The sequence below is a fragment of the Ursus americanus genome, chromosome 28, assembly GCF_024610735.1.
Source record: "Ursus americanus isolate L20-20 chromosome 28, mUrsAme1.1.p, whole genome shotgun sequence".
Lineage (NCBI taxonomy): Eukaryota > Metazoa > Chordata > Mammalia > Carnivora > Ursidae > Ursus > Ursus americanus.
Genome location: NC_142154.1, coordinates 34,489,970 through 34,515,365, shown reverse-complemented (window position 1 = coordinate 34,515,365; position 25,396 = coordinate 34,489,970). Strand labels below are relative to the sequence as shown.

General features: G+C 52.8%; 1 protein-coding gene across 1 annotated transcript in view; it reads right to left on the bottom strand.

Annotated features, from left to right (window-relative positions):
* The window catches only part of ITGA11 (integrin subunit alpha 11), a 110,214-nt gene that overhangs the window by 52,683 nt on the left and 32,135 nt on the right, over window positions 1-25,396 (bottom strand). The window contains exon 3 of the mRNA XM_045810727.2: window positions 4,164-4,264. Within this exon, the coding sequence (XP_045666683.2) occupies window positions 4,164-4,264 (101 nt within the window). The remainder of the gene's footprint in view (window positions 1-4,163; window positions 4,265-25,396) is intronic.

Here is a 25,396-nt window from a genome sequence, read left to right as displayed (position 1 = left end):
ATTGCCTAGTCCAGCATTTCTCCTCCTCCAGACATCTGACCAGTCTCTAGCATTCCTCATGTGTCCCATCCTGCATCTTCCAGAACACTGACTTAGGCTGGCTTCCTCTGGGGTGCATCCCCTTCACATTTTCCTTCAAGCCAGTCTGCCATCAAAGCTTAGCAGTCCGTGTCCTCCTCGTGACCCTGGCTCTCTCTCATCTGATAAACTGACATAAGAGAATCGATTCTCTCACGGGGCAGCAAGAGCACTCTAAAGGTGTGTGAGGTCTTGCGAGAACGTTGTTCTGTGGTTGGCTGCCAAGAGAGCCGATGAGGAGCACGATTATTAGCCAACTGAGTGGTCAGGAGAGGGCTGGGGCAGATAGAATTGCTCGAAAAAATTCTGTGAAGGTTTGAGGAAATCATTCCCCCAGGCCACCGAAGGGAAGGAAGCAAGCTTGACTTCTCCAGAAGTGCGATGGTGTGTCAGCTGGTATGACACACTTTGCACATGTGTCAACACATGTGTTGGGGTGTACACACGTGTGTGGACATGTGGCAGGGGGTAGAGTTTCAGGGGGAAGTGAGCCAGGCATTTTATTAAATGCAGAGCAAGTCAATCTTCCTGTACTCTGAGGGGCGAGTAGATGTTTTCCCTGCTGACTTCCAAGGACTTGGGCGGCCTCCACTGGGAATGGATTGCATTTAGCTTCGGTGGTGGCTGTCAGTTTGAAGAGGGGGTCTGGGGCCGGGCATTAGCAGAGGCCCGAGCTTCGACACCTCACTGTGCTGTGGGCTGGGGCTGGGGGCAGCTGGGTTGGTTGTTTTTTCTCTCTGGGTTCCCTCAGTTGGTAGTAAGACTCCTTTTGAAATCCAGCCCCTCTTGGCTGGAGATTGCGAGTGACGGGAGTTGTTTTGTTTTTGTCTGTCCAAAGAAGCCAGAGAGAAAAGAATAGTAATAACCCTGTGTTTTTATAATGCCTATATCGTTTACAAAGTACTGCCCACATGTACCCTCCCGGGACCCCCTCTTGGTCCTGGGAGGCCCAGGAGTCAACATTTCCATTTCACAGACGAGAAAATGGAGATGCGGAGAGGGTTAGTGGCTTCTAGAAAGTCAATTGCTGGTAGATGAGAGATTGGAACTTAAGTCCAGGCTGTGCACCATTCTATCCCGAGCTGTCCTGTCTGATGGCAGGGTGGTGGTGGCAGTGGAGCGGTAGTGTGAAATCTGGAGAGGAAGGTCTAAGCCTTGACTGGGCAACCTCCACCCCTCAGCAGCTTGGGGAGCTCTGCCCTCCATTTGTGTCAGGCTCATGCCGCCCACCTCACCTCACCTCACCTCACCTCACTTTATGTCACCTCAACTCACCTCATGTCACCTCACCTCATGCCACCTCACCTCACGGCACCTCACCTCACCTCACCTCATGTCACGTCACCTCACATCTCCTCACGTCACCTCACCTCACGGCACCTCATGTCACCTCACTTCATGTCACCTCACCTCACGTCAGCTCACCGTGCACCATCTCCTTCCCCCAGTCTCAGTGACCAAAGTCCTTAGTCAGACTGCTGAACCGGAAGCAGATAAGCATGGTAGAGGAGACTTGGACTCATGTCCTGCTTTTGCTGCGTACGGGCCTTGTGGACTTGGGGCAGTCACTACCCTCTCTTGGGTTCAGTCTGCCCCTCTGAGACTAGGAGAATCTAGCATCTTTCTCAGTGGGTCTGGCTGAGGACTGTGGGGCCCAAAGCCTTCCTCACACAGGGTCTGCCTTCCAGAATCACATCCTCTGCCTGAATCTCTGCCCTTCATTAAACCCCAGACTTCATCCAGGTGTCGGGAAGAAAGCGCCAGCGACAGGCTTTTCCGCACTGAGTTGTGAATGTCTGCCACCCATTTAGCCTTCCCTGGAGAGAGAAGAAAGAACATTCCTGGCTTGGTGAGGCTCACAGCCTGGAAAGGCCATAGGAAAACCCAGGAGTCAGGTTTCCCAGCCTTGCGTTTTCCACATTGTGGGGATAAACTGACAGATGGTCTTCCTGCCCTACACTTTCTCCTTGGTGGGAGGGAAAGAAACACTCCTCAAATGAAGGGCTTCCTGATCGGTTCTTTTCCTCTGCCCTGACTCACTTTGCTGCCCACCACCTCCCAGCCTATGCCCCAGTTCGGGAATGTTTTCCACGGGCTGATGGCTTCATGGCTCTCACGGCCAGCAGGCGCTCCTCCTCCTTTGGAGGAAAATAGGATCCACACTGGAAATCAGAGCAGTAGAGGAAACTAAATGATGAGTTCATGTGTCTTGTCCCCACCTGGACCAGAAGCTTCTCTCGGCGTCCTTAGCCCTGAGGGTAGTGCTCACCCCTCCCACACCCCTCCTCGCGCCCTCTGCCCCAGCTGCGTGACCCTTCTTTCTGTCCTCCGACAGAGTAAGCTCATTCCCACCTCAGGGCCTTTGCACGTGCTCTCCCACTGCCTGGCATGCTCTGGCCCCACCTGACTCCTTACCGTCAGATCTTTGCTTACGTGTTAACTGCTTAAAGAGGCCTCCCCTGATCACATCCCTAAGGTAGAATCTCTCCCCACCTCCTCCCTACCCAGGCTCTCTTCTCACCACTGCGGTTGGTCACACAGCGTTTACCCCTACCTGTGGCGGTAAGCCGTCTATCTCTACCTGCTTTCTAGTTCGTCTGCTTGCTTGTTGTCCTCTCCCAGCAGAGCCCTTGGCTTCTTGTTCCCTGCTGTAGCCTCAGAAACTAGCACATTGCTTGGCACATACTAGGTGCTCAGGAAAGGTTGGGGACATGTTAGACCCGGAATGGATCCTAGGGTCACCGAGTCTACCCTCTTCACTTTACACATGAATGAACAGGGGCTCAGAGAGAGGATGTGCACTCCCTAGGGACACACGGAGAAGAAACTGTCCAGCTGGAAGGAGAAAGCCAGCTTGGCTTGTTTCAGAAGCCTGTGCCTTCAGGGTGGTGATGACTGGGCTCTGTGAGCCACCAGCGAGGCTCCCGCCTCCCCCCAGACTGTTTCCTTACTGCAGTCTGGGCCCCGGCTGCGCTGGGGTTTGAACTTCCCACCCACGGTGCTGACGCAGATGTGGACAGCGGGAGCGTCCAGCACCATGTGATGGGACAGCTGGCCACCCTGGGGATCTGGGTTCTTGGGCTTTCTCTTTGATGAGGGCCTTTCCGTCCATCTGCTTATCTCTTGAAGCTCGGCCACCTCCGCCACCAGGCACTGCCCGCCCAGAGGGCTTCACCTCCCCAGGGAGCCTCACCCTGCAGCGGCTGGAGGGCAGAGGGGGCAGAGGCTGCCTTCCTAGAAGGCAGGGAGGCCAAGGGTCTTGGCTCTGGGGAAGGCAGTCCTTTGTGGCAGGGCTGAGATGGCAGCGTCTCAGGCCAAATGGAACTTTCGATCCCTTCTGAAAGCAAAGTGATGGCCCAGCCATGGTCCGATGTTTAGGACAAAGTGCTTTACAGGATTAGTGTGTGTGTTTTCAGAGACGTGCAAGTATGTGTGCACACACGGACACGCACACACGGATCGTACAGGCTCTTGGGTGAGGACAACGCCTTCATTTCAGAAAGGCCGTGCTGCTCACTGACTGTGGGGCGGCTGTGGGCTGCCTCGGTTTGTACCTTGACCTCGCTACTTCTTAGCTAGGGGACTCTCGACAGGTCCCCTCACCTCCCCCTGCTGCCATTCTCTCCTTTGTTACCTTAAATCTCGAACGGTCGTGGAGGGCATTAAATGAGTCAATATCCCTAAAAGTGCTTCAACCAGGGCCCGGCACACGGTGAACATTAGAGAAGATGTATGAATACTAGCTATTGTTATTACTTCAAAACTGGAAAGAAGACAGGGAATGTTTTTCTCCTGCTGGGAGAGAAAGGCTTGAGTTGAGGGGCAGTGGGGAAGATGGAAAGAGCAATGGCCTGGAACATTGGAGGCTGAGGTTTGAATCCTGGCTGGCCCCTGACAAGCTGGTATGACTCTGGGAAAGTGGCTTCCTCTCTCTGGCCTCAGCTTGCTCGTCTGTAAAATGGGGGCAGCGACCCCAGGGTGGCTGGGAGAAGCCAGTGTGACTGTGGGCATCGGTGTGCTTTAAAGCCTGTCCCGCCCTAGACAGTGGTTGGCCTCACTGTGGGGAGACCAGTGGCTCACGTTACCCAGGTTGAGCTTGGTGCAGTTGCCATGGGTCACCGGACACTTGTACACGTCTCCCGTCTTCTGGTGGCCGTTGGTTTCCAATGGAGCGCCCACGACCAGCCTGGGAAGGAAAAGAAGACAAGTAAAGATGCTGGAGGAAGTGCTTCCTCCTGACAGAGGTTGGAACAGGGAGGGCGGTACTGAGGGGAAGATGGGGTGAGGAAGGCGGGAGGAAATCCTGAGGGGCAGCTGTGAGCAGACCCTCCAGCTCAGAACTTTGTCTCCCAGGAAGAGGGATGCCGGGCGTTTGGCATGACGTCGTGGGGCCTGTGACCTATCCCAGCCCTTGCCAGGATCTAGAGATACAGAGATGAAGACCACATGGTCTTGCTACAAAGGAGATGGAGGTTAGTCCCTGGGAGATGAAAGCAGGGCAAACGTCATGGAGGAGGTGTGTTTGGGCTGGGTCTTAACGGAAGATGATGAGTTCGTCAAATAGTGGGAGGGAGGGAGGGAGGGAGGGAGGGAGTGGTGGTCATTCAGGAAGAGGAATGATGGTTTTGGAGCCATAGAATCTTGGCCACGTGTTACGACCTGTGGAGGGCCTCATTCCTCACCACATGTGACAGTCTTTCCGCTGGGGACCTAGGGGCTGGGGGCATGGTCCCTAGTGGTCATTCATGGCTGCCTCCCGAGCCACTAAATCTTTACTCAGGGTGGGCAAGGCAGCCAGTGGGGCTACAGGGCGGCTGGGGGCAGGCATCCAGCTGGGGCCTCCGCCTTGAGCCTCTGCCTTTGTGACCTTACTTGGAAAGAGGGTCTTAGCAGTTGTAATAAGGGATCTCGAAATGAGGTCATTCTGGATTACCTAGGTGGCCCTAAGCCAATGACAGGATGTCCTCATAGGAGAAGCACCAAGGAGAGACCCAGAGAGAAGACAAAGCCGTGTGCAGATGGAGGTGGACCTAGGAGGGAAGCAGCCACAAGCCAGGGAACGCTGGGCCAACTGCAAGCCATGAGAGGTGAGGAAGGGGTCTCTCCCAGATCCTGCAGACAAACACAGCCTGGTCCACATCTTGATTTTAGATGCCTGGAACCCTCTCGGCCTCCAGTCCTGCCCTCAGCCAGCGACCGCCTCCTCTGCTCTGGCCTGACTCAAGAACGAAGCCCTGGCAGGGACGGAAGGTGCCAGAGCTCACACAGCCCTAAAGGCGTCTCAGACCCGCAGGCATAGGCAACAGACGATAGCGGACCTTGGTGCACAGGGACAGGATCCTGAGACACTAAGGACATACAGACTGCTGGACGCCTGCTCTCCCAGCAGCTCCCCACCCCTGGAGACGCTGCCCGGAGAAGCAATCCTGTCTTCTGACTTCTGATGGCTGAGAGGGGACAGGCTCGGAGGTTCACGTTACCCAGGACTCCAGTGGCTTCTTGTGGTCAAATTACCCCCGGCCCTGGCTCCTGCCCGCCTCTCGCTGCTATCAGGGAAGCATGAGAGGTCCGAAGGGGGGGTTAACAGAGCTCTGTTTGAAATTAGAGTTTATGAAATAAGAGCTGAGCTTTCTCCCCTGGGAACCAGATAATGACAGATTCTAAATATATCCACTTATTAAGCATGCCTATTTTTGACCAGCAGGAATTAATTGGACCCATAAAATCTGTTTGTCTAGACGACGTGATTTTTGGCTACTTAATTCTGTGAGCGATTGTGTGGTCAAGGCTGCTCTATTCTTTCCAGCAAGGGGGGGGTGGGGAGAGAGAGGGAGAGACAGAGAGACACAGAGAGACAAAGAGAGAGGGAGGGAAGGAGGGAAGGAGAGAGGTAGAGAGTGAGGGAGGGAGGGAGAGAGAGAGACAGGGAGGGAGGGAGAAAGGGAGAGAGGGAGGGAGGGACAGAGACAGGGAGGGAGGGAGGAAGAGAGAGAAAGAGAGACAGGGAGGGAGGGAGGGAGCCAGGGAGCTATCAGTAAGTGAGGCTTGGGCTCCAAGCTTACTCTTCTGGCTGCTCCTGTTTTCAAGGTCAACTTGATATGTGACCCAGTCTTCCAAAGGAATGTTCCCTCCAGGGCTCCACTGCCTGACAGTGAGTACTTGCTGGAAAGAGTGCCTTTGAGGAACACCTCCTAGGGGGCCTCTGGGAGAACTAGGTGCAGAAGGTTCTAGATCAGAAAAACCATGGCCATCGGCTGGAAAACCTACCTCCATGTGTCTTCTAGAAAACACCCCAGCAGCCTGACAAGGCAGACTCTTCACAACTCTGCCCATTTTATGGAGTGGAACTTTGGGGCCTCAGCAGCCTACTTGGTGGGGCCCCCAACACAGGGAGAGGCCTTTGGGCTGAGATTGTAGGGGCTGGTTTGGCCCCTAGCTTGCTGTGTGGTCTTGAGAGGTCATTGAACTTTCCAGACCTTGGTTTTCTTGGCTGCGGAATGAGGTTAACAACCTCCGCACTATCTCTGTGGGAAGTCACAGATGTCAAAAGTCACCAAGAAACAGAGGGGCTGTGTCTAAGTAACTTATGCAGAGAGACGAAGGTCACGTGGTCTGGCAATGTCCAGTGTGTCACAATCTGGCAGTTAAATCCACCAAGTCACTGGGACCCCACACTTGCCTCAAGATCAGGTGTTGTCCTTTTCAAAGAACAAGGGCCAGCCCCTACATCCCATCTCCATTCTCCAGACCCGATTTCCCTGGGGTACGTCGGCATCTCACGAGGTGGCAGGACAGGGCCTACTGTCCCCATATCACAGATGCAGAAGCTGGGGCCCCAAGAGGGGAGCTGACCCGGGCCCCCCAGTTTGTCTGTGGCAGAGCCGGGACTGGTTCTCCTGGGACAGCTTTGTCTGTGTTGCCCCAAATATTTCTTTGCCGTGCAGTGAGGGCCTGGGTTAGCGTTCTTTACCACTCTTGAGTCTTGGCGTTACGTGTGCCTGTCAGGCTTGAGGTTTTGAGGATATGATTCAATCTCACAGAGAGGGGGTAACTGCCTGAGCCCAGGGAAAATGTTTGCGTCACCATCGAGACCAGCCAAATGGTTCCTGGGGTCTGGCAGCCCTGGCCATCCCCTGTGGCCTCAGCCTTATATAGCCATCTGCGGCCTCGGGCCTGCTGAGCCTCTGGGGGCAGGACACCAATCCTTGTGGTGTGGGCACCAGACGGCAAGACAAACCCCAAAGGTCGTGGCGAGCATCGGGCCCTTTCCATGGGCCGTGTGCTGTGACTCACTGGCTGTGGGCTCCCGGCATTCTTCCGGGAGCAGGGCTGCTACGGGTGGGAGAACTGGTGGCAGGCTTCAGCCACAGCCCGGGACCCCTCCCTGGTGGCTGCCTTCAATAGAAACAGGGCCTCGCCGAGGGAGGAGGTTCCCCGAGAGATGGCCACCTGAGAAAGGCAGGTGTGGCCCTGCTGTAGCCAGCAGGTCACAGGCTAAGACAAGGGGCCCTGGCTCTGTACCCCACAGGGGGCCACGGAACTCATTCTGACCTCCCCTTACCCTTGGCTCCATCCTTCAAGGCAATTTTAGTCTCTGAACCTTTTCAAATGCACGCTCCTATCAGAAAAAAAGGTAACATGTACCTCCAGTGTGTGTAAATTTATATGTAAATTTATATGTAAATTATATGTAAATTATACCAATATGAGACTGTCAGTCTCTATCTTAAATATCAGTAATGTTTTTTTTTTCAGATAAAATATAAACTTCAATCGAACTCGAACCATTTTATTTCTCTGCCCCAGTATACTGTCCTGCCTATGCCCAGTGGTGTGTACATCTCTCCCCAGACAACATCCCTCTGAGATCTGGCAAAATTCCCACCTACTCCAGGAAGCCCTCCCTGATTATCCCCAGGCTTTCCCACATGAACTGGCAGGTAATTCCTGCTACCTGCTGTGGTCAGTATTTTAGTGTCATAATTCCTTGAGGGCTGAGATGTCCTTGTCCGGCCTTGCTGCACTAGCATTGGGTGGTCTGGAAGGCCCTCGGTAGAGAGGTACCTATCGGCTGATCTGACCTTCTGGTTGACGGTCCATTACTGAGAAATGGAGTATTTTCTGTGCAAAGGAGTGACCCAGCTTCCATTTAGAGTCAGTGTTGCTTGCTTCCCTGGTTCCCATGTCTCTCTTCCCACAGTCTTCATTTTTATTTGGGGATCCAGGGAACCTGACGCCATTCCCAGTTCTAGGGACTGAGCACATACCTCAGGCGAGGCCAATTTTATACCCCAGCTGCAGCGATTAACTCAGGGTCACCCCCATCAGAGTGAATCTCAAGACTTCTGCTTGGGACTCAGGGACCAAAGTAGTTCCTTTTCTCTGGATACCATATGTAGATGTAAGCTGTGGAATTGCCGGCAGCCACCCTATGGCAATGAGAGTTGTGAGCTGATGCATGGAGAGGGGGAGGACTGAGAGGAGCATTAAAAGAAGGAGCTAAAGTCCTGATGATACTGTAAGCCCCTGGATCAAACTCTTCCTGAAGCTGGTTTGCTGTTGGACTTTACAGATATATAAGAAATAACTACTTTTTACCATAGAAGTCTGTTTGGGTTGAGTTTTCAGGTATTTATAACCCCAGACATCTACCTAGAGTGTGTAAGGCCAAAAACCCACATAGTTAGAATTACCCTTAGAAATTCCATATATTACCATGCTTTAAGAGGAAGCTGACATCCAAGACCAATGAGAGAGGAGCAGATTCCTATCCCTCAGCTCACGCTCCATCTGGGGCATATACATACTTTGTCGTGAGTGGTGGGTGGAGGCACAGACACCATGTATATTATTTCTCTGGTTGTTTAGCTGAATGCATAAGACCGCCGCCTGGCCCAGCCTTGTGGGAACAGAAATTCTTTTGTTCTCTGTGCATCACACTTACAACAGCTACTTGGACAGGGAGCCCCGAGCTCCAGGTGTTTCTGGTTACCTGGTAACTGGCCTGGCAGGCCATCGGAGCTGAGAAGAAACCGAGAGGTTCCTTGGGTCAGCCTCATGACATAACAGTGAGTCATCAGAAGCCAGAGCAGGGAAGCGCTATGTCTGAGGTCTCAGAGCAGACAGGGGAAGAGCTGGACTGGTGCATGGCATCCTGATTCCTGGGGCAATGGTCCTGCAAAGCCCGGAGGGTGGAAAGCATGGGGACAGGGGCTGGGGTTCTAGGCACTGCTCAGCCTTTTACTGGCTAGGTCTGGGGAGGCGGGTGTGGACAGCTTAGTTCCCCAGCAGATGGGGTCAGCAGAAGCCATGGGCACGAAAAGGCCATCAGAGGCTTGGGGAAGGAAAGAGGAAACTTCCAAATGATGGGCTTGTCCTTGGAGGAGGTCCTGAGCCCAGAAGTCAGCACAGAGAGCTGAGGAAAGGCAGGATATGGGGTTTCATCTGCTCCCCGGGAAGCCTCTTTGCCCCTCTCTGCAAGACCTGGCCCTCGCATCCTAGGAAATCCGACTATCATTGATTATTTTTTCCATTTTTAATGAATCCCTTTTGGTATCATGGAATCGCACTTGATTTTGATTACCAGAACAGCTTTGAGGCTGGAAGGGCAGTTAGTATCTGAGGCTCGGAAAGTGACATGAGAAGGCTGTGGAGAGACACTGGGACTCCAAGTCCAGTGCTCTTTCCACCATTGTGAAAGAGTGGCCAGTTCAGAAGGCCCAGCGTGGAGAGGGGCTGTTCCCCTGGATCCAGCTGGGCCTGTCCCCCAGGGGCCTCATGCCCCCTCCTCTGCCAGCCATCCTATTCCCTCCCACACCTGTTCCTCTCTCCCAGCACCCCTCCTCCCCTCAAACCCACCCAGGCCATTTGCTCCATTTCTTTCTTGGCTCCATTTTCCCCTCCCTGAAATCAGATAGGGGCATCAGGGAGAGAGGTCCACTTGAAGAGCAGAGAGCTCAGGGGAACAAAGGAGAGACGATTCCTTTAGTGAGGTTTTTCCTCTCCCTCTCCCTCCATGGAAAATGTAATCTCCTGCAGCCAGTGTGACTAGGGTGGCTAATGTGTTCAGGATGGGGCTGGGGAAGTGCTGAGTGCAGTAAATCCCATGCTGGGGTGGTGGGCCCTGGGGCTGCACTGGCTGGGGGCGGGGTGCAGAGGGAGAGCCCACCTGGCACCTGCTGGTCCTCCCGATACGTTTGGAAGGGCTTGTGGTTCCCGGTGACTCAGATGCCTGGCAAGGCCTGGACTCCTGGAGGCCAGGAAAATGAGGACCCCTCTGTTTGCCAACTCGTCCCTAACTCCCCCCGCCCCTCTACAACCCCTATCAGAGGTGGGAATCCTTTGTGTGCATTCGAAACAAACACATATACCGTGACGATGAATTTTATGTGCCAACTTGACAGAGCTATGGGGTGTCCGGATATTTGGTCACACGTTATTATGGGTGTATCTGTGAGGGTGTTCTGGGATGAGATGAACATTTAAATCTGAAGACTGAGTAAAGCAGATTGTCCTCCCTCACGTGGGTGGGCCTCATACAAACAGTTGAAGGCCTGAAGACAACAAGAGGGCCGACCTTAGCCCCAATAACAGGGAACCCATCCTAACAGACTGCTGATGAACTGGGACATTGGCTTTTTCCTATTTTTGGTCTCAAATGGAAACTTCAGCTCTCCTAGGTCTCTAGCCGGCTGGCCCTCTCACTGTAAATACCCCATTGGCTCTTCTGAGTCTCCAGCTTGCTGAGGTACCCTGGAGACCTTGGGACTTGCCAGACTCCATAATCATGTGAACCAACTCCTTACAATAAATCTCCATGTATATGGATATGGATATGGATATGTATGTGAATATGGATATGTATGTGTATATGTATGTGTATGTGTATGTGTATATGCATCTGTATATGCATGTGTATATGTACATGTACGTGTATGTGTACATGCATGTGTATGTATATGTGTATGTGTATATGTATGTGTATATGCATGTATATGTGTATATGTATGTGTGTACATGTATGTGTATACTTATATCTATGTGTATATGCATGTGTATATGTATGTGTATGTGTATATGCATGTGTATGTGTATGTGTATATGCATGTGTATGTGTATATGTATGTGTATGTGTATATGTATGTGTATATGTATGTGTATGAGTATGTGTATGTGTGTATGTGTACATGTGTGTGTATATGTATATGTATATGTACATGTATGTGTATATGTATATGTATATGTATGTGTATACGTACACACATCTACACACACATCCTATTGGTTCCGTTTCTCCAGAGAACCCTAACACTGTTCCATGGTTCTTGGTATGTTCTAAGGGTTTTACATGTATTTGATGGTGCTGCTGATCCACGCCCTCATTCATTCATTAAATCATGAGCATTTATTGAGCTCCTGCAAATGTCCCAAGCACGGGGGGCACAACAATGCTTGTGATATCATCCTGCCTTCGGGAGATAGGCAGGTTAACAGGTCGTTACAACATAGCAGTGGTTCTCAGAGTGGTTCCCAGACCAGTAGGCTCAGCGTCCCCCGGAGCTGGTTAGAAATGCAACATCGTGCCCCCCCCCGCCCCCTGCCCCACCCAAACTGACAGAATCAGAAACTAAACAGAGGGCCAAGTGTCTGCATAGTAACAAGCCCTCCAGGGGATGCTGACGCATGCTCAAGTTGGAGAAACATCATAATACGTAGGGTGACCTGCAACTCCAGCTGGGGTCAAAGCCCCAAATCTAGTCCAGTGAAATCCACCCTCGTCACTGTGACTGCCGATGCTCTGTGTTAGCTCACCGCTGCTCACTGGCCTGTCCCCACATTTATCAGGGTGGCTCTGGTCTGTCACTTAGGGCTCAGCTCCAATGTCACCTCCCCCAAGGGGTCTTTCCTGACCACCCGCCCCTCCTGTCTCACCACCTGCCTTAGGTTCCTAAAGCACTTCCCCCTCTCTGAAGACACCTTTTTTTTTTTTTTTTGAAGATTTATTTATGAGAGAGAGAGAGAGAGCATGAGCAGAAGGGGCGGAGGGAGAAAGAGAGAGAATCTCAAGCAGACTCTGGACTCAGCATGGAGCCCGATGTGGGGCTCAAACTCACGACCCTGAAAGCATGACCTGAGCTGAAACCAAGAATTAGATGTGCAACTAACTGAACCACCCAGGTGCCCTTGAAGATGCCTTTCTTTCCCCCCCCATTCATCATCATTTTTTTTTTTAATTTGGTAGAGAGAGAGAGAGCGAGCACAAGCTGGGAGAGTGGCAGGCAGAGGGAGAAGCAGGCTCTCCGCTGAGCAAGGAGCCTGATGCAGGGCTCGATCCCAGGACCCTGGGATCATGACCTGAACCCAAGGCAGACACTTAACCGACTGAGCCACCCAGGCGCCCCCTCCTCCCCGTTCATCATCCTTATCCCCCAGTAGAATGTGAGCTGCAAGGGGGTGAGGACCTTGTTGGTCAGGTTTGCATCTCTAGACACCCCAGCACCCATGAGAGTGCCTGGCATGGAGTAGGTCCCCAAAATACAATTGTCGGATGAATTTGCCAATCACCCGGCTCAGCGGGATGACTGTAATCCCATAGCCTGCAATCTGGGACCACTGACTACAGGTCCTCCTTGGTCCCAACACCTGCTCATCCAGCTGGGAGAGTGGAACAAACCCTATTGGAGGAACGAACACCCGAGATAAGGCTGTTAACTTCCCTGAGCCTCAGTGTTCTTATCTACTGAATGCGACCGAACACACCTGGGCTACTAGGGTTTCGGGGGGGGGTCCCAGACTTTGCTGGTCATCAGAGTCACCTGGGGAGTTACCAGTGCAGATTCCTGGGCCTCACCTCCAGAACGTTCTCGTTCAGCCAGCTGGAGACAGGGCCCAGGAATCCACTCTTGAAGCTCCCAGATGTTCAGGCAGGAAGCAGATATGAGGCCCTGGGGACATGTGAAAAAGCACGTGTGTCCCAGGAATTTTTACAACATCTGGGGATCATGACCGTGGCAACCTTCTTAACTGTGCAGAAATGGTCCAAGAATTTTTTTTTTAATTTGTTTCTTTTGGTCACAAGAAAACACATAAGAAACACCTACTTTAACTCATAAGTGATCCATGCTTGCGGTCTAACGTTCATAGTGTGGAACTGTGCAAAATATAATATGCAAGCCTCCCCCCTTCTTCTTCACCCAGCCTTCTATAGATAATGACCACTAGCAACAGGGGTGTAGAAAACCCTCCAGGCATTTCCGGAGCAAATTTGGAAAATGGAATATTCTACATATGTGGTTTTGTAGCGAACTATTTTCACTTAATTATTTTATATTCAAACAACTTTCCATGTCAGTATTTATCAATGCCACACTTAGACCTGGTCCCAGAGCCCCTGCCCTGGGTCCCACTCTGACCCTTCTCTGACTGTGCCCCCTCCCATGGGGTGAGAAGTCCTAGTGGTCAAAGGGACAGGATACCTAGAGCTCACGGCCCCCCAGTCTGGGTGCCAGGACGCTGAAATCTCCTGCTCAAAGAGCTCAGGACAGGCCTCTTCCCTGGATCTGTCTTCCCAATGGTGGATCCCACCACCAACAGAGCTAGCGGAGGACCGGCTGCTCGTTGGGGGTACGGACAGAGCTGGGAGGTGCAGCCTTTCATCAATGCTAATGAATAAACAAGCCTCCATGCGCGAGTAGCTGCTTGGGGCAATGCAGTCAGTGGGGACAAAGCCCGTGCCTGTTACTGTTCAGGCGGTCCCTGGAGCCAGCCCCTGTCGTCTTGGGCACAGAGCCTGCCTGACAAGCATCATCACAGCTGTTGACTTCACAAGCTTGGCTTTCTGCTTTGTTCCTGGAAACTTCTGGGTCCACCTCAGCTTACATCCAAACAGCATTTTTTCCGAAGTTGCAGAAGAGGGAAGAGTGAGGGAAGGTGACCGCAAAGGACAATCTCAGCCCACTGGAAGGGAAACGTGAACCTGACCCACTGACCATGAAGAATGGAGTGGCCACCTTGTGCCGTTTAGCTCAGCACCCCTCCCCTTCACACACCCACATGCAAGTCTCCCGGCGCCAGTTGTCCTAGTTCTCACCAGACCTGGAACTCTCCTTCCTGCCTGTGTGTATGCAGTCCCCTAATTCCGAACTCTTGAACCTGCCCCCTTCTATCCACTCTTTAGTGCCTCTTCTTCCAGGACGCCCTCCTTGATCTCTCAGCTGAAAGTTCTCTCTCACTTCCCATGAAGCTTTGTTTCTACCCCTCCTGACTGTTTTTTCTCTCCTTTAGATAATTTGCCTCGAGAGAGCAGAGAGTGAGACCCTGATCCACCTTTAAGTCTTCCCTTCGGTGCTGCTCAAAGTGCTTTGAACACGATCTCGGCTTAATAACGGTTTGTCGAGCGAATATGCAGACGGGCAGCTGGAGGGCACTGCTCATTTTGCAAAGACAAGCTGAATCTTCACTCTGCTTCTTGGGGTGTAGGTAGGTAGGAGCAGAGCTGAGCTCTTCTGGGCCCCCTCTGCAGCTGGGCCACCAGCTTTGGAATGCCCTTGACCTGGCGCTCCCCAGGAAGGGGGCTGTGGGCTGGTCTCCCTTCGGGGAGGGGAGCATAAGGATCCCCCCTTCTCTTTTCAAAATGTCCCATAAACTTGCTTGCTTTTCTAAGTCACGCTCAGACTTGCTTCCTCCCCCCAGTTTTATAACAACTCTTTCCTCGGAAAATGATATGTAAACACACCGATAGTTTGGGCAGATGTTGCTCAGCGGAATGTATGGTTTCAATGTCACGGCAGCTCTTCTGTCTGTTCTCGGTAGCAGGGCCAGGGGCCTTGGAAGCCCCCGTTCTCCCTCCTGCTCAGACCTGTTTCCTTGGGCTCACGATCAGGCTGGTAATACTCAAAATGTGACCAGCATACACAGCCCACGGCTCATGGTGTTGCCCCCAGGGCCTGGGGAGGCAAGCGCACAAGGGCTTATCCCCATCTGGCTGAAGAAGAAAGCAAGGCCCAGAGAATGTCAGAGGCTCTGGGAAGAGGCCGAGGCACAGCTGGGATACTCGTTAGTCCTACTGAGTCTGCTGCCCGTTCTGCCCACAGGACTTGGGGGGACAGAGGAAAAGGGGAGAAGAGACAAAACAGCAGATGCTGCTTTTCAGTTTGGGGCTTATTGACGTGTTTCTGGTTAATTCCGATCTGCTCCCAGGCGGGCTAAGTGACCTGGGGGAGCCCCCTGCCTTCTCTGGGCCTGTGTCCTCACCTGTGAAATGAGAGCTTGGGCAGATTCAGGCCAAGGAAGGAATCCCTGAACGCTCACTAGGAGCTGGGCACTGAGGATGGAAAGCTGAATGGAGCTCAGTCCACACCCTTAATTTGGAGGGGGCTGAGAGACCTGCACCCCTTGATTGCAGGGTGGAGGACAGCGCTAGGAGAGGGGGACTGGTGTGATGGGGGCGCAGAGGAAGGGCCCTTGCTCAGCCACCTGGGAAGCCTTTCTGGAGCAGGCAACTGCTTGATGGAGACTTGCAAGGTCCATAGGTGTCACCCAGGTGAAGAGGGACCGGGGCCCATGGGGAGGAATGACAGCGGCGTCCTGATGGTGCCGGGCTGATGTGCATGAGTCTAATTCATCTGCTGTGACAAAGGCTTCCATGGGCCAGGGATGGACAGACGAGTGCCTGCCTTCACGGGGCTCGGGCCAGGGTCCTCCTCGGCTGGGCTCGCGCCATTCATCCCCCTTCTTCCTCCCCACCCACATCTCCTCGACACCCCAAATTCCCCCCCTTCTCCCCTTGCTTGTGTAGAGAACTCTACCTAAAACTCTACATGAAGTGTAGACAGATGGTTCAATGCCTACATGCTTGAAGACCATTGCATTTCTCCTCTGATCAGATTAGCCTCCGGGCCCCACCCCCCTACTTCCCAGGCTCTCTAAATTCCTGCAGTTGGCCATCCCTTTGGGTTCAGGCACTGAAGGTCACTCTCCAAGTAAGCCTGGAAACAGGCTAACCCATGAGTCCATGAGAACTCACAGACCCCTTAAATCAGTGGTTCCAGAACATTGGCTGGGGATCTGACTTTTGTGGGGATGTTTAGAAAGTATAGATTTCTACCTCCAGGGATTCTGATTTTGTAAGTCTTGGACTGGGCTAAGGAATCTGTATTCTTTTTAAACCTTTTGCAGGCAATTCTGCTCTGCCAGCTTTTGGAACCCCTGAATTATATTATCAGGTGATCACCAGGCTTTGAGATAATGGAAAACAGGCCACATAAGAATTGGGGACAGGATACCCAATCAAAAAACAGTTAACAGGGGCACCTGGGTAGCTCAGTCGTTAAGCGTCTGCCTTCGGCTCAGGGCGTGATCCTGGCGATATGGGATCGAGCCCCACATCAGGCTCCTCCACTGGGAGCCTGCTTCTTCCTCTCCTACTCCCCCTGCTTGTGTTCCCTCTCTCGCTGGCTGTCTCTATCTCTGTCGAATAAATAATAAAATCTTAAAAAAAAAGAACAGTTAACAAACACTACTTAACAAACATTGACTTTCAAAGCACTTCGTATGAACAAGCTAATAAACTAATGCATGCATAAATGAATGTTTGGGGGCAGCTGATCATGTGTCTGGGGTTGTGCTAGGTGTTTCCTCAGATATTAACCCAAGTCACCCGGCTGGCTAAGGGGCAGGCAGCTCCGTGGCCTCATTCTCCCCGTCCCTGGGCACAGGAGGGCGGGACACACAGAGGCCAGCCCTGAGTTGCATCAGGGAATTATTGGCTCTGCACAGTCCTTCGAAGTACTTTGTGTCTGGTTCAAAGCTCAGATTTATTTCCTTCCTCTCCCTTCTGGATTGTGAGTAATGGCTCTTCTTACAGCATTATTATCGGAGAAGCCATAAAGAAGCAAAGAGGCTGCAGACTCCCTTGAACCACTGAAGGGTAGAGTCTGTCATTACATCATTGCAATCATCCTCCCCTTTGGGTTGCAAAATCCCTGGCTCAGTGGTTGGGGAGAAGCAGAGAGGACAGTGCCGAGGGGAATTGGTGCTGCGAAGTCGGCACCCAGCGTGGGGCCAGACCCCTGTCCACCACCACCTACTGCCTGCCTGCCTTTCCCTGCAGCAGGGTCCTCTCCCATACCTCAGCCTCCCACCAGCCTCTCCCATGTGGGCCCCTGTCCCCAGGCTCTTTACCACCAGAAAGTCCAGCTTTAGGGCTTCCCTGAGATTTGGGTAGGTCACAACCTGACTTCTAGAACCATCTTCCCCTTCTCCTTCTGTGGATCTGTGCCAAGCAAAGATGAATCAAAGGGGAGCCCTATACTTGGGAACCCTCTGCTACTTCTCTTAATTGGCTTTTTCTACAACTCTCTGTGTCTGTCTGCATTATGGGCTCAGGGTGAGCCATCCCAGATAAACCAGGAATAAATGTTCAAGAAGGAAAGCGGAGAGGATTTAGAGATTCCACAGAAGGCAAGAGCAACCTTGTCAAGATGGTCTCGAGTCAACGACAAGCCTTTGCCATTGGCCGTGCGTCTGAGGGATGCAGCTGTGTGGAAGAGAAGAGCCACTGGAAAGAGTTTGAAGTCCTGAGGAGCCCTTGATTTTTCCCGAAGTAGTCAGGAAAAGCGAGAAGGAGGTATTCTACCCAAGCCTGGAGAAAGCAAGGCTTGGGGGAAGCAGTGGTCCATCACAGTTAAGCTTAGTGAGAGAAAGCACGTAGAGCACACGGATTTGTTTTTATAATTGAATATAACTTTAAAACATGTTTATTCCAATTACGGGTTTCAATAAGGAGCTGAGTCTTTCACATTTTATAGCCGGGCGGCATGGAAGCACGGGCTAGCCCTGAGCGGTAGCATCAACCGGAGCCTCGATGATTGACGTGGGGAGCTCCTACCGACCAGTCTTGCTCCCCCTAGTGTCAGTTGTGAGAATTGCAGATAAGATGAGAAGGCGCGATTAATAACCAGCCTTGAACGTTCAAATCTATGAAATTAGAGAAAGCCACTCTCAAGATGGAGTGAATTTCCGCATTAGTTTGTTCTCCACTTCATGTGAGAAGCCCTCCTTCCCTGTCCTGTGCTGGACCCAGGAAGTACGTGGCGGGGGTGTCCCAGAAGGAGCGCTGCTGGCAGAGGCAGAGGAGCCCATGGAAGAGTCCATAGGCCTCTGGAGTGTGGGGGGGGGGGGGGCGGGGGGGGGAGTTGGGGGGTGAGGGGGGGTTGGAGAAGATGCTGAGTTGGCAAATCCCTCAGGCTTCCTTGAACTGCCCAAATTAAATTTATTTTCTTTCATGGGGGTTAGTAACCAGGAGACTTTCCTTTCAATGTTTCCACTTACACTCAAAGCATGCAATGGTTGGCTCCCTGCCTCTCCGAGCTCAGCACTAAGGTTGTTCTGGGACCCTGAGGACCAGCCTCAGCGCCTGTCTCAGGTTGACCAGCTGTGTGTGTGTGAGTGTGTGTGTGTGTGTGTGTGTGTGTGTGTGTGTGTGTGTCTGAGCCCTCGCTGACAAGCTCTTCAAGTCCTGGGACTTCCCTGTGTGGTTCTGGCATTACAAAAAAGGAAGGAGAAGAAGAAAGAAAGGAGAGAGGAAGAGAGAACAAGGCAAGAAGAGAAATGGTATCTGGAGCTGCGAGGAGCCGGGTAAACGCTTGCACGCAGGGCCGCAGAATCCTGCTGCGGGCTCACCCTGGCGGCTCTGAGCGCTGCTCTGGGTCTCTGAGGGCCTGAAGGTGCCCCCGGCCTCAAGGACAACTGTCTGGATTTCCGCTGCTCCAGCCCGCTGAGCTCACGCACTTCTGGTGCACGCGCTGCCTGCCAGGGTCTGCTGGGTGCCTGGGCCCAGGCCCCGGGCCAACGTTTCCCGCAAGCACAGTTTTTCTCTTTCTTCCTCTCTCTGGTGCATTGGGTGGTTTCCTCCTACCCTTCTGCAGCGATTTATTCTTTAACCAGAATGAGTCATGGTACCGGATTTTATTTGTTCCAAGGGAAAATGGCAGAGGGCATTTCTGCACTGCGGTGCGGGGAGCCTGCTCTGGGGGCCTGAGCCAGGAGAAGAGCTTAGGCCGCTCCTCAGTGCGATTTCTACAGCAACAAAGGCTGAGGCCCACCGAGGCCTGACTGCCCGTGGGGGCACCAAGGGGAAGGAGGGATGGGCTTGGAGAAGACCTGTCCTTCTGACCAAACAACAGTCACGGGGGCCCTTTTCCTCGAAACCTCTCTCCGGACACCATATCCTTTTGGGGACGATAGGCCAGTGCGGGGAACTAACTTCAGCAAAATCTGCCCGCAGTTGACACTTCACCACCATCTCCCTTGGGCTTGCATCACCATGCCCACTTCACAGATGAAGAAACCGTGGTCCAGGAAGTGGCTGTAAGGTGCTCCCTTTCCCTGGCTTGGAAAGTGGCTGAGCAGGGAAGGGAGCCCAGGTCTGCGTGGCTCTTCAGCTTAGACGTCTCCTTAGTAAAAAGCCACCTCACTGTGCCTTAATTTACGTGTCCAGGCAGGACACCTGTGCCAGCCATGAGACCTGGTATAACCCCAAGGGAAGGGGCCATCGATGAATGGCTGGAAACCAACCGCCACGGCTGGGAGAGGAGAGAATGGCAGGGCCAGAGGGCACCCCGGCCTTAGGCTTGACACCCAGTTCTTGCGGATATATTCCAGTCCACCCCTGACTCTATCATGAGTGAGCCTCTTGGTATCTGAGACGGTCCATACAGAAAGTCCACGCTGTAAAACCATCAACACCTTACCCCAATTAGAACTTAGTTCGGATAGATATCACCTAATAAGGAGCAGGGTGGGGAATCCAGAAACTAGGAAGAGGAAATGGGCAAAGAGAAGGAAAAAACCGGAAAGGTGAGAGAAGGCAGAGGGAGGGCTAAGAGAGACAGGAGGATGCCCGGGGATGACAGTGAGGTGTGAACAGGTCCTCTCAAGCCCCATCGCCAGCTGACTCGGGGCTCCCCATTTCCCTACACATGAGGGCACCTTACACACTTCAGGTCATTTTGTGTCTGCCTGTTGTCATCAGCTTAAGATACCAGGAACAGAGATCTCTAGGTCTGTGGTTCTCAGAGTGTGGTTCCCAGACCGACAGCACCAGCCGCCCCTGGGAACTTGCTGGAGAAGTGCATTCTCGGGTCTCACCCCAGACCTACTGACTCCGAAGCTCTGGACCTGGGGCCTGGCGGTCCCATGTAATGAGCCTTCCAGGGGACTCTGGTGCCCACTGAGGTTTCTGGGGCCCACTTGCTCTAGAGTAACTCAGACACTTCACGGACGTTGCAGTGAGTCCTTGGGAGAGCTCTGCACTTATTCTGTGTACGTAAGCGCACATCATGAGCGTTTCCGTTCGTCGTGAGGGCTCCGGTGCTGTAGGGGTTTGCCCAGCGCTGCAAGCTCCCCAGCTGGGCCCCCCGCTGCTTCCCGGAGGGGCACTCCGGGATAACCCCACCCCCCCTGTCTCGCAATTCTCCCCTCCTCTGCCCTCTGGGACACTGCACCCCCTCCTGCCCCCACCTCTGACGGTTCTCTCTCCCTCCTCCCCGCTCACACCCACAGGCACCCTAGGGTTCTTTTCCCAGCCCCCTCCCTCTCTCTGAACGCTCCTCTGTGAATGTAGTTCACATTTGAGTCTTGGCCGTGATCTCCCCACCAAGCTGAAGGTCTCCAGCCCCTGCTGCTGGCTGGCCACATGCACCTGATGACCCTAGGACATTTTAAACCAATGGGACCAAAGCTTAACTCCTGTTCCCCCGAAGTCGGTCTCCTGTTGCCGGATTTTGCTTTTCTGCCTTTTCGTTGGCTTCCTGGTCAGCAAGATCTGCTCTCAGTCATCCTTCATCCTGTTTCATCTGCCTCCTTCTATTCTTGCCCTGGCCCACTCGACTCCGGACACACGCGTTGTTCCTTGAACATTCCAAGCATCTTCCTACCTCAGGGCCTTTGCACTCGCCATTCCCTCCTCCTGGAATACTCTTTACTCAGGTATCCATGCCTGTCTCAGATTCTCCCTTTCTTTTGGGTCTCTGGTGGTTGTTACCCTAGCATTGAGGCCTTTCTTGGAGGCCTGCATAAGGTGGCAGCACTCACCTCCCTCCCACCCCCCACTTGTAAGCCCCCTTACCCTGCCTAATGCTTCTCTGTTGCCCGGATCACCATTGGACAGATGACGGGCCAACTAACAACCTGTCTCACCCCACTAGAGGAAGAGCTCTATCGGGGTTGGGACTTGGCAGTTTTGTTCACCATGGAATTCCCAGGTTCTCAAGGATGAATGAATGAACTGTGACACTCACAAAGCAGGCCCCTTCCTCAAGCCCCAGGCCTTAGACCCTCCACTCACTTTAGACTTCCATAGCCTTCCCACCAGCCTCAGCTCCAGGCTCTGCTCCTTCAGGTCCTTCCTCCACATAGCAGCCAAATGGAGCACCGTAAAAATTACACCCCTGGTGACCCACTCTCCCTCTCTAAAACTCCTTTGCCTCCCAGACACAGTCCCCTTGCTCTAGTGTTCTCCTCGCCCCTCTCCCCCAGGCTTTGGCCTCACTGCTTGGCTTTCTGCACCTTCTCCTCCAGCTGCATGGGACCATGTCCTTTGTCTAAATGCGGCCTCTTCTTTTCCACCTATGCATGCTGTTCCCTCCAGTTCTATTCTTCTCACCCATGTGCATGCTGCCCGTGGAAATCCTACCCATCTGGAAGCCCCCTCCTCCACAGCCTCTCCCAATTCCCTCCGCCTCTTGAATCAGAACTTTCTTCCTCACATGAATTCCCACCATCCTTTCTGTGTGCCCTCTCTTGGTATTTGACATTGGGGAATGGGTTTCTAGGAGCATACACCCTCCCTTCCTGGCTGGGCTCAGCACCTTTTTGTGAGTCTGCTAGTGCTGGGTGCTGGGGACCCCACTGCCTGGGTTCTCGGTTCTCGTGCGGCCAGCAGTGGGGCCAGTGGGGCACCACCGAGGAAGCCTGTAGTTTCCAGCTGGACTCCGGGCTGGGGCTACTTCTGCTCTGGGCCCCCTCGGGCCTAATGAGATCTGGGCTCCAGACCCGGCTCAGACCCTTACTAATGATGTCCTCTCTCACGCGTCTCAGTTGCCCCACCTGTAAAATGGGGACGGTGGACTTCTCTTACAAGTTGCTCATGTCCCTGAACCTGCGCCCCAGGGAACTCACCATGCCCTCTTGTTCTTAAAGCCCACTGAGTTCCAAAGGGGTCCCTTCGCGGAGCCCACTAGGGCTGTCGGGCTCCCGCTCCCCGATGCCCTCAAGGGGAGAGAGCGAAATGCTCTCCCTTGTTGAGAGCTGAGGCTTCTCGCTCCAGGGCTGAGAGCTTCAATGACAAACTGGGAGCCTGCGGGCCCAGCTCTGTTTTCCCTCCACACCAGGAGGCTTCCTGCTCTAGGGGACCAGAAGCTCGGAGAGGCCCTCCACAAACCCTGCGCTGGGGCGTTTGGGGCATCAAATGGTCTTAAAAACCAACTGATTTCCTGATTTCCATGTACATGCAGTAGAGTCCACATGGATTAAATTTCTCTGAAAATACACAGAGCTTTAGAAGCAGGGGCAGAGAATGCTCAGTGCAAGAGGGTTTTGTTCTCTCTTTTCCTTTTTGTGGGTCTGTGTGTGTTGTTATTTGTTATTGTTGCTAAAACCGAGGCCTGTGGGAAGCTGTTAAGATGTCTGAAGTGCTGTGTCCACCAGCGTGGCCCAGTGTGAGTTTGGAGTTGGGGGCGCAATGGGCGGGAGGCAAAGGGTTAAGAAAATAAAGTGCCATCCCCACTGGCTCTGTCCCCTCATCCTCCAGCTGTTTCCATCAGGCTCTGGTGCCCCTGACGTTCGAGGAGGCACAGCCTCGGGAAATGGGGGCCAGGCCTCGTCGGCGCCTGTGGCGGAGGATAGCTGTGGGGCCTCCTCTGTGGCAGGGCTGGGACCTGGGTCTTTGGGCAGGGGCTGGGGAATGATGCTCCTGCTGGCACATCCCTCCCCTCAGCGGAGATGGGGATCCCCAGGAGCCCCCCTGCCCCTGCTAGAGTCTTGTGGGGAGCTCTTGAAAACACGCATCCCCCCAGCCTCATGGCAGGTGCAGGAACTGCAGACCAAGCTGGGAGCCAGGTCCACACCCAGGAGGCAGGAAGAGCCTGGGTCAGAGGGAGACTCCCGACCAAGCTGCCAGAGGCCCGATTTCAGGATTGGCCGCTTGCCGACTGCAAGCAAGTCAATCCCCCACTTCCCGTTCTGCACATTCACAGTTGGGGTGTGATCTTGCCCAGCACCCTGAGATAGGTAAGTCCCTATTCATTTTATACGCAAGCAAATAGAGGTGCAGGGAGGCAGAGAGAGCTTCTCCCAAGGTCTCCGTCCAAGCCTCGGTCTTTGGACTGCAAACCCTCGCTCGCACTCGTCTTCCCTTTGAGGTGTCTCCTGGCATGGAGTTGAATCAACACACGCCACTGGGGCCCTTCTTGTGCATCATTTCCAGGCAGCGCCCCCCAAATGACACTGGCATCAACCTCTTCTCCTATGAGCCACAGCCACAGGGGCTTATGTCTGAATACAACTCTTGGGATGCTGCCTACAGGACAGGAAAAATGGCGGCCGGGGTGGAGGGAAGCAGAGAGGGAAGCAAGGAAGTAGGATGAGCAGGGGTGTCCCTGCAGTGAGGACAGGGATTCCTGAAGGGTCCCGTGTGCCCCTGATCGTTCTGCTGCATGAGCTGCGGCTCCCTGGCGCTCTGAGGCCTCACTCTGGCTCTCCCAGCCCCGCAATGGCAGAAAACAAGCCAAGGTCAAGTGGCTCCAGGGCAATACCACTCCCCTCCCATGATGCACCCGGGTCAGCAAATGTGACCAGGAGTTGAATCTATCCTACCTTTCTGGTCATCTAGGCCCATCCTCTAAGACCCCACTGAAATGCTCTTCTATGAAGCCCTCCTAGAGAGCCCAGGCAGAGGGATTTCTCCTTTCAAACTCTGGCTGAGTTTCTTCTATGAGCAAGACGTTGTTCTGGGAGATGAAGACGGTGTCCAGGAGGGGAGATATGCCATGGGCCCAAGCGACTCCAACACAAGGTAGGAAGTGATATTGTCACCAGAAGAGAGGGCTGGGGAAGGGTCAGGCCATTTTAGGCTCGAGAAAGATCCAGAAAGCCTCATGGAGAAAGTGGCCTCACAAAGAGGAACATAATGAACACCAGCTTGTGTTTTGTCTTGTACTTTTTCATTATTTCAAGGATATTGAAATGTGGCCTCCTCAAACGGTCTGTGAGTTATTTGAGAGTGAAACCATGTCTTACCCATACTAATATTTTGCAGAGTCTAGCAAAGCTTATTAACAGAGATTAATAAACAAATATTAGTCAAAACAAATTCAATCTTGCCAAAGCCAGTTCTATTTCATCCTTAACCCTTCATACCATGTACAGAGTGTGGACGCCATGCCTCTTACATTTGGGCTGGTTGAGAGAGGCTTAAATCATTAATTTAGTCTTTCAAAGCACATTCTTTCAAGCATCTACTAATTACCTTATTTTAGGAAAAAAGACAACAAAACAGGCAATCACTATCCAGTTTGATAAACGTTATAAAAAAACGAAATATGGAACCCTATGGGGCATCTCATCCAGTGATGGGAAGGAATGGTCAGAGACGTGAAATCTCAGTTGGTGAAAGAGTATGAAAGAGGACTTTCAGTTGTAGCCACAAGCCAACTACCAAAGCTACAGAAAACACATGGAACAACTATTTTCAGGCACTGGAGAGCAATCAACACAGAGCTCAGTACTTGAGAAAAGGGAAGCATAGCAGCTAAACCCATATTCAGTCTAGCTCTTTCCATGAAGCCATTTTCCTTATTTTGGCACAGGGGAATGGAATCCAGAGAGCAGCAGTCTTGCTGGGTGGAGGAAACAGTGATCAGAGTTGGGGGCTAAAATTAAGATCTGGTGGGGGCAGGCAGGAGGAGCCACAGAGAAAGAGACCCCAAAACTCTGGTAAAATTTCCCCCCAGGATCCTTGGCTGACTCCTAAGCTGTGTATGCATAGTGGAAGACTCTAGAAAATCTATTAGAGAAGAGCTGCTGGGGGAAGAGATTTTGGAGGCTGTCCAGTGCTTGGGAGATGTTGGGGTACAGTCCCCATCTGAATGGAGAAACCTTAATAAATACTGTGGGCTTTTAGTTGAGATCCCAGATGCCCTAGGAATAAAGACCACAGCCTAGGAGTAAGGGCAAAATAAGATGATCTAAGCAAGGCCCAAGCCGAGCCACGGTAAAATCTAGGTGGTTTCCTTGGTATTTTAATTGCCTAGCAGAGCAA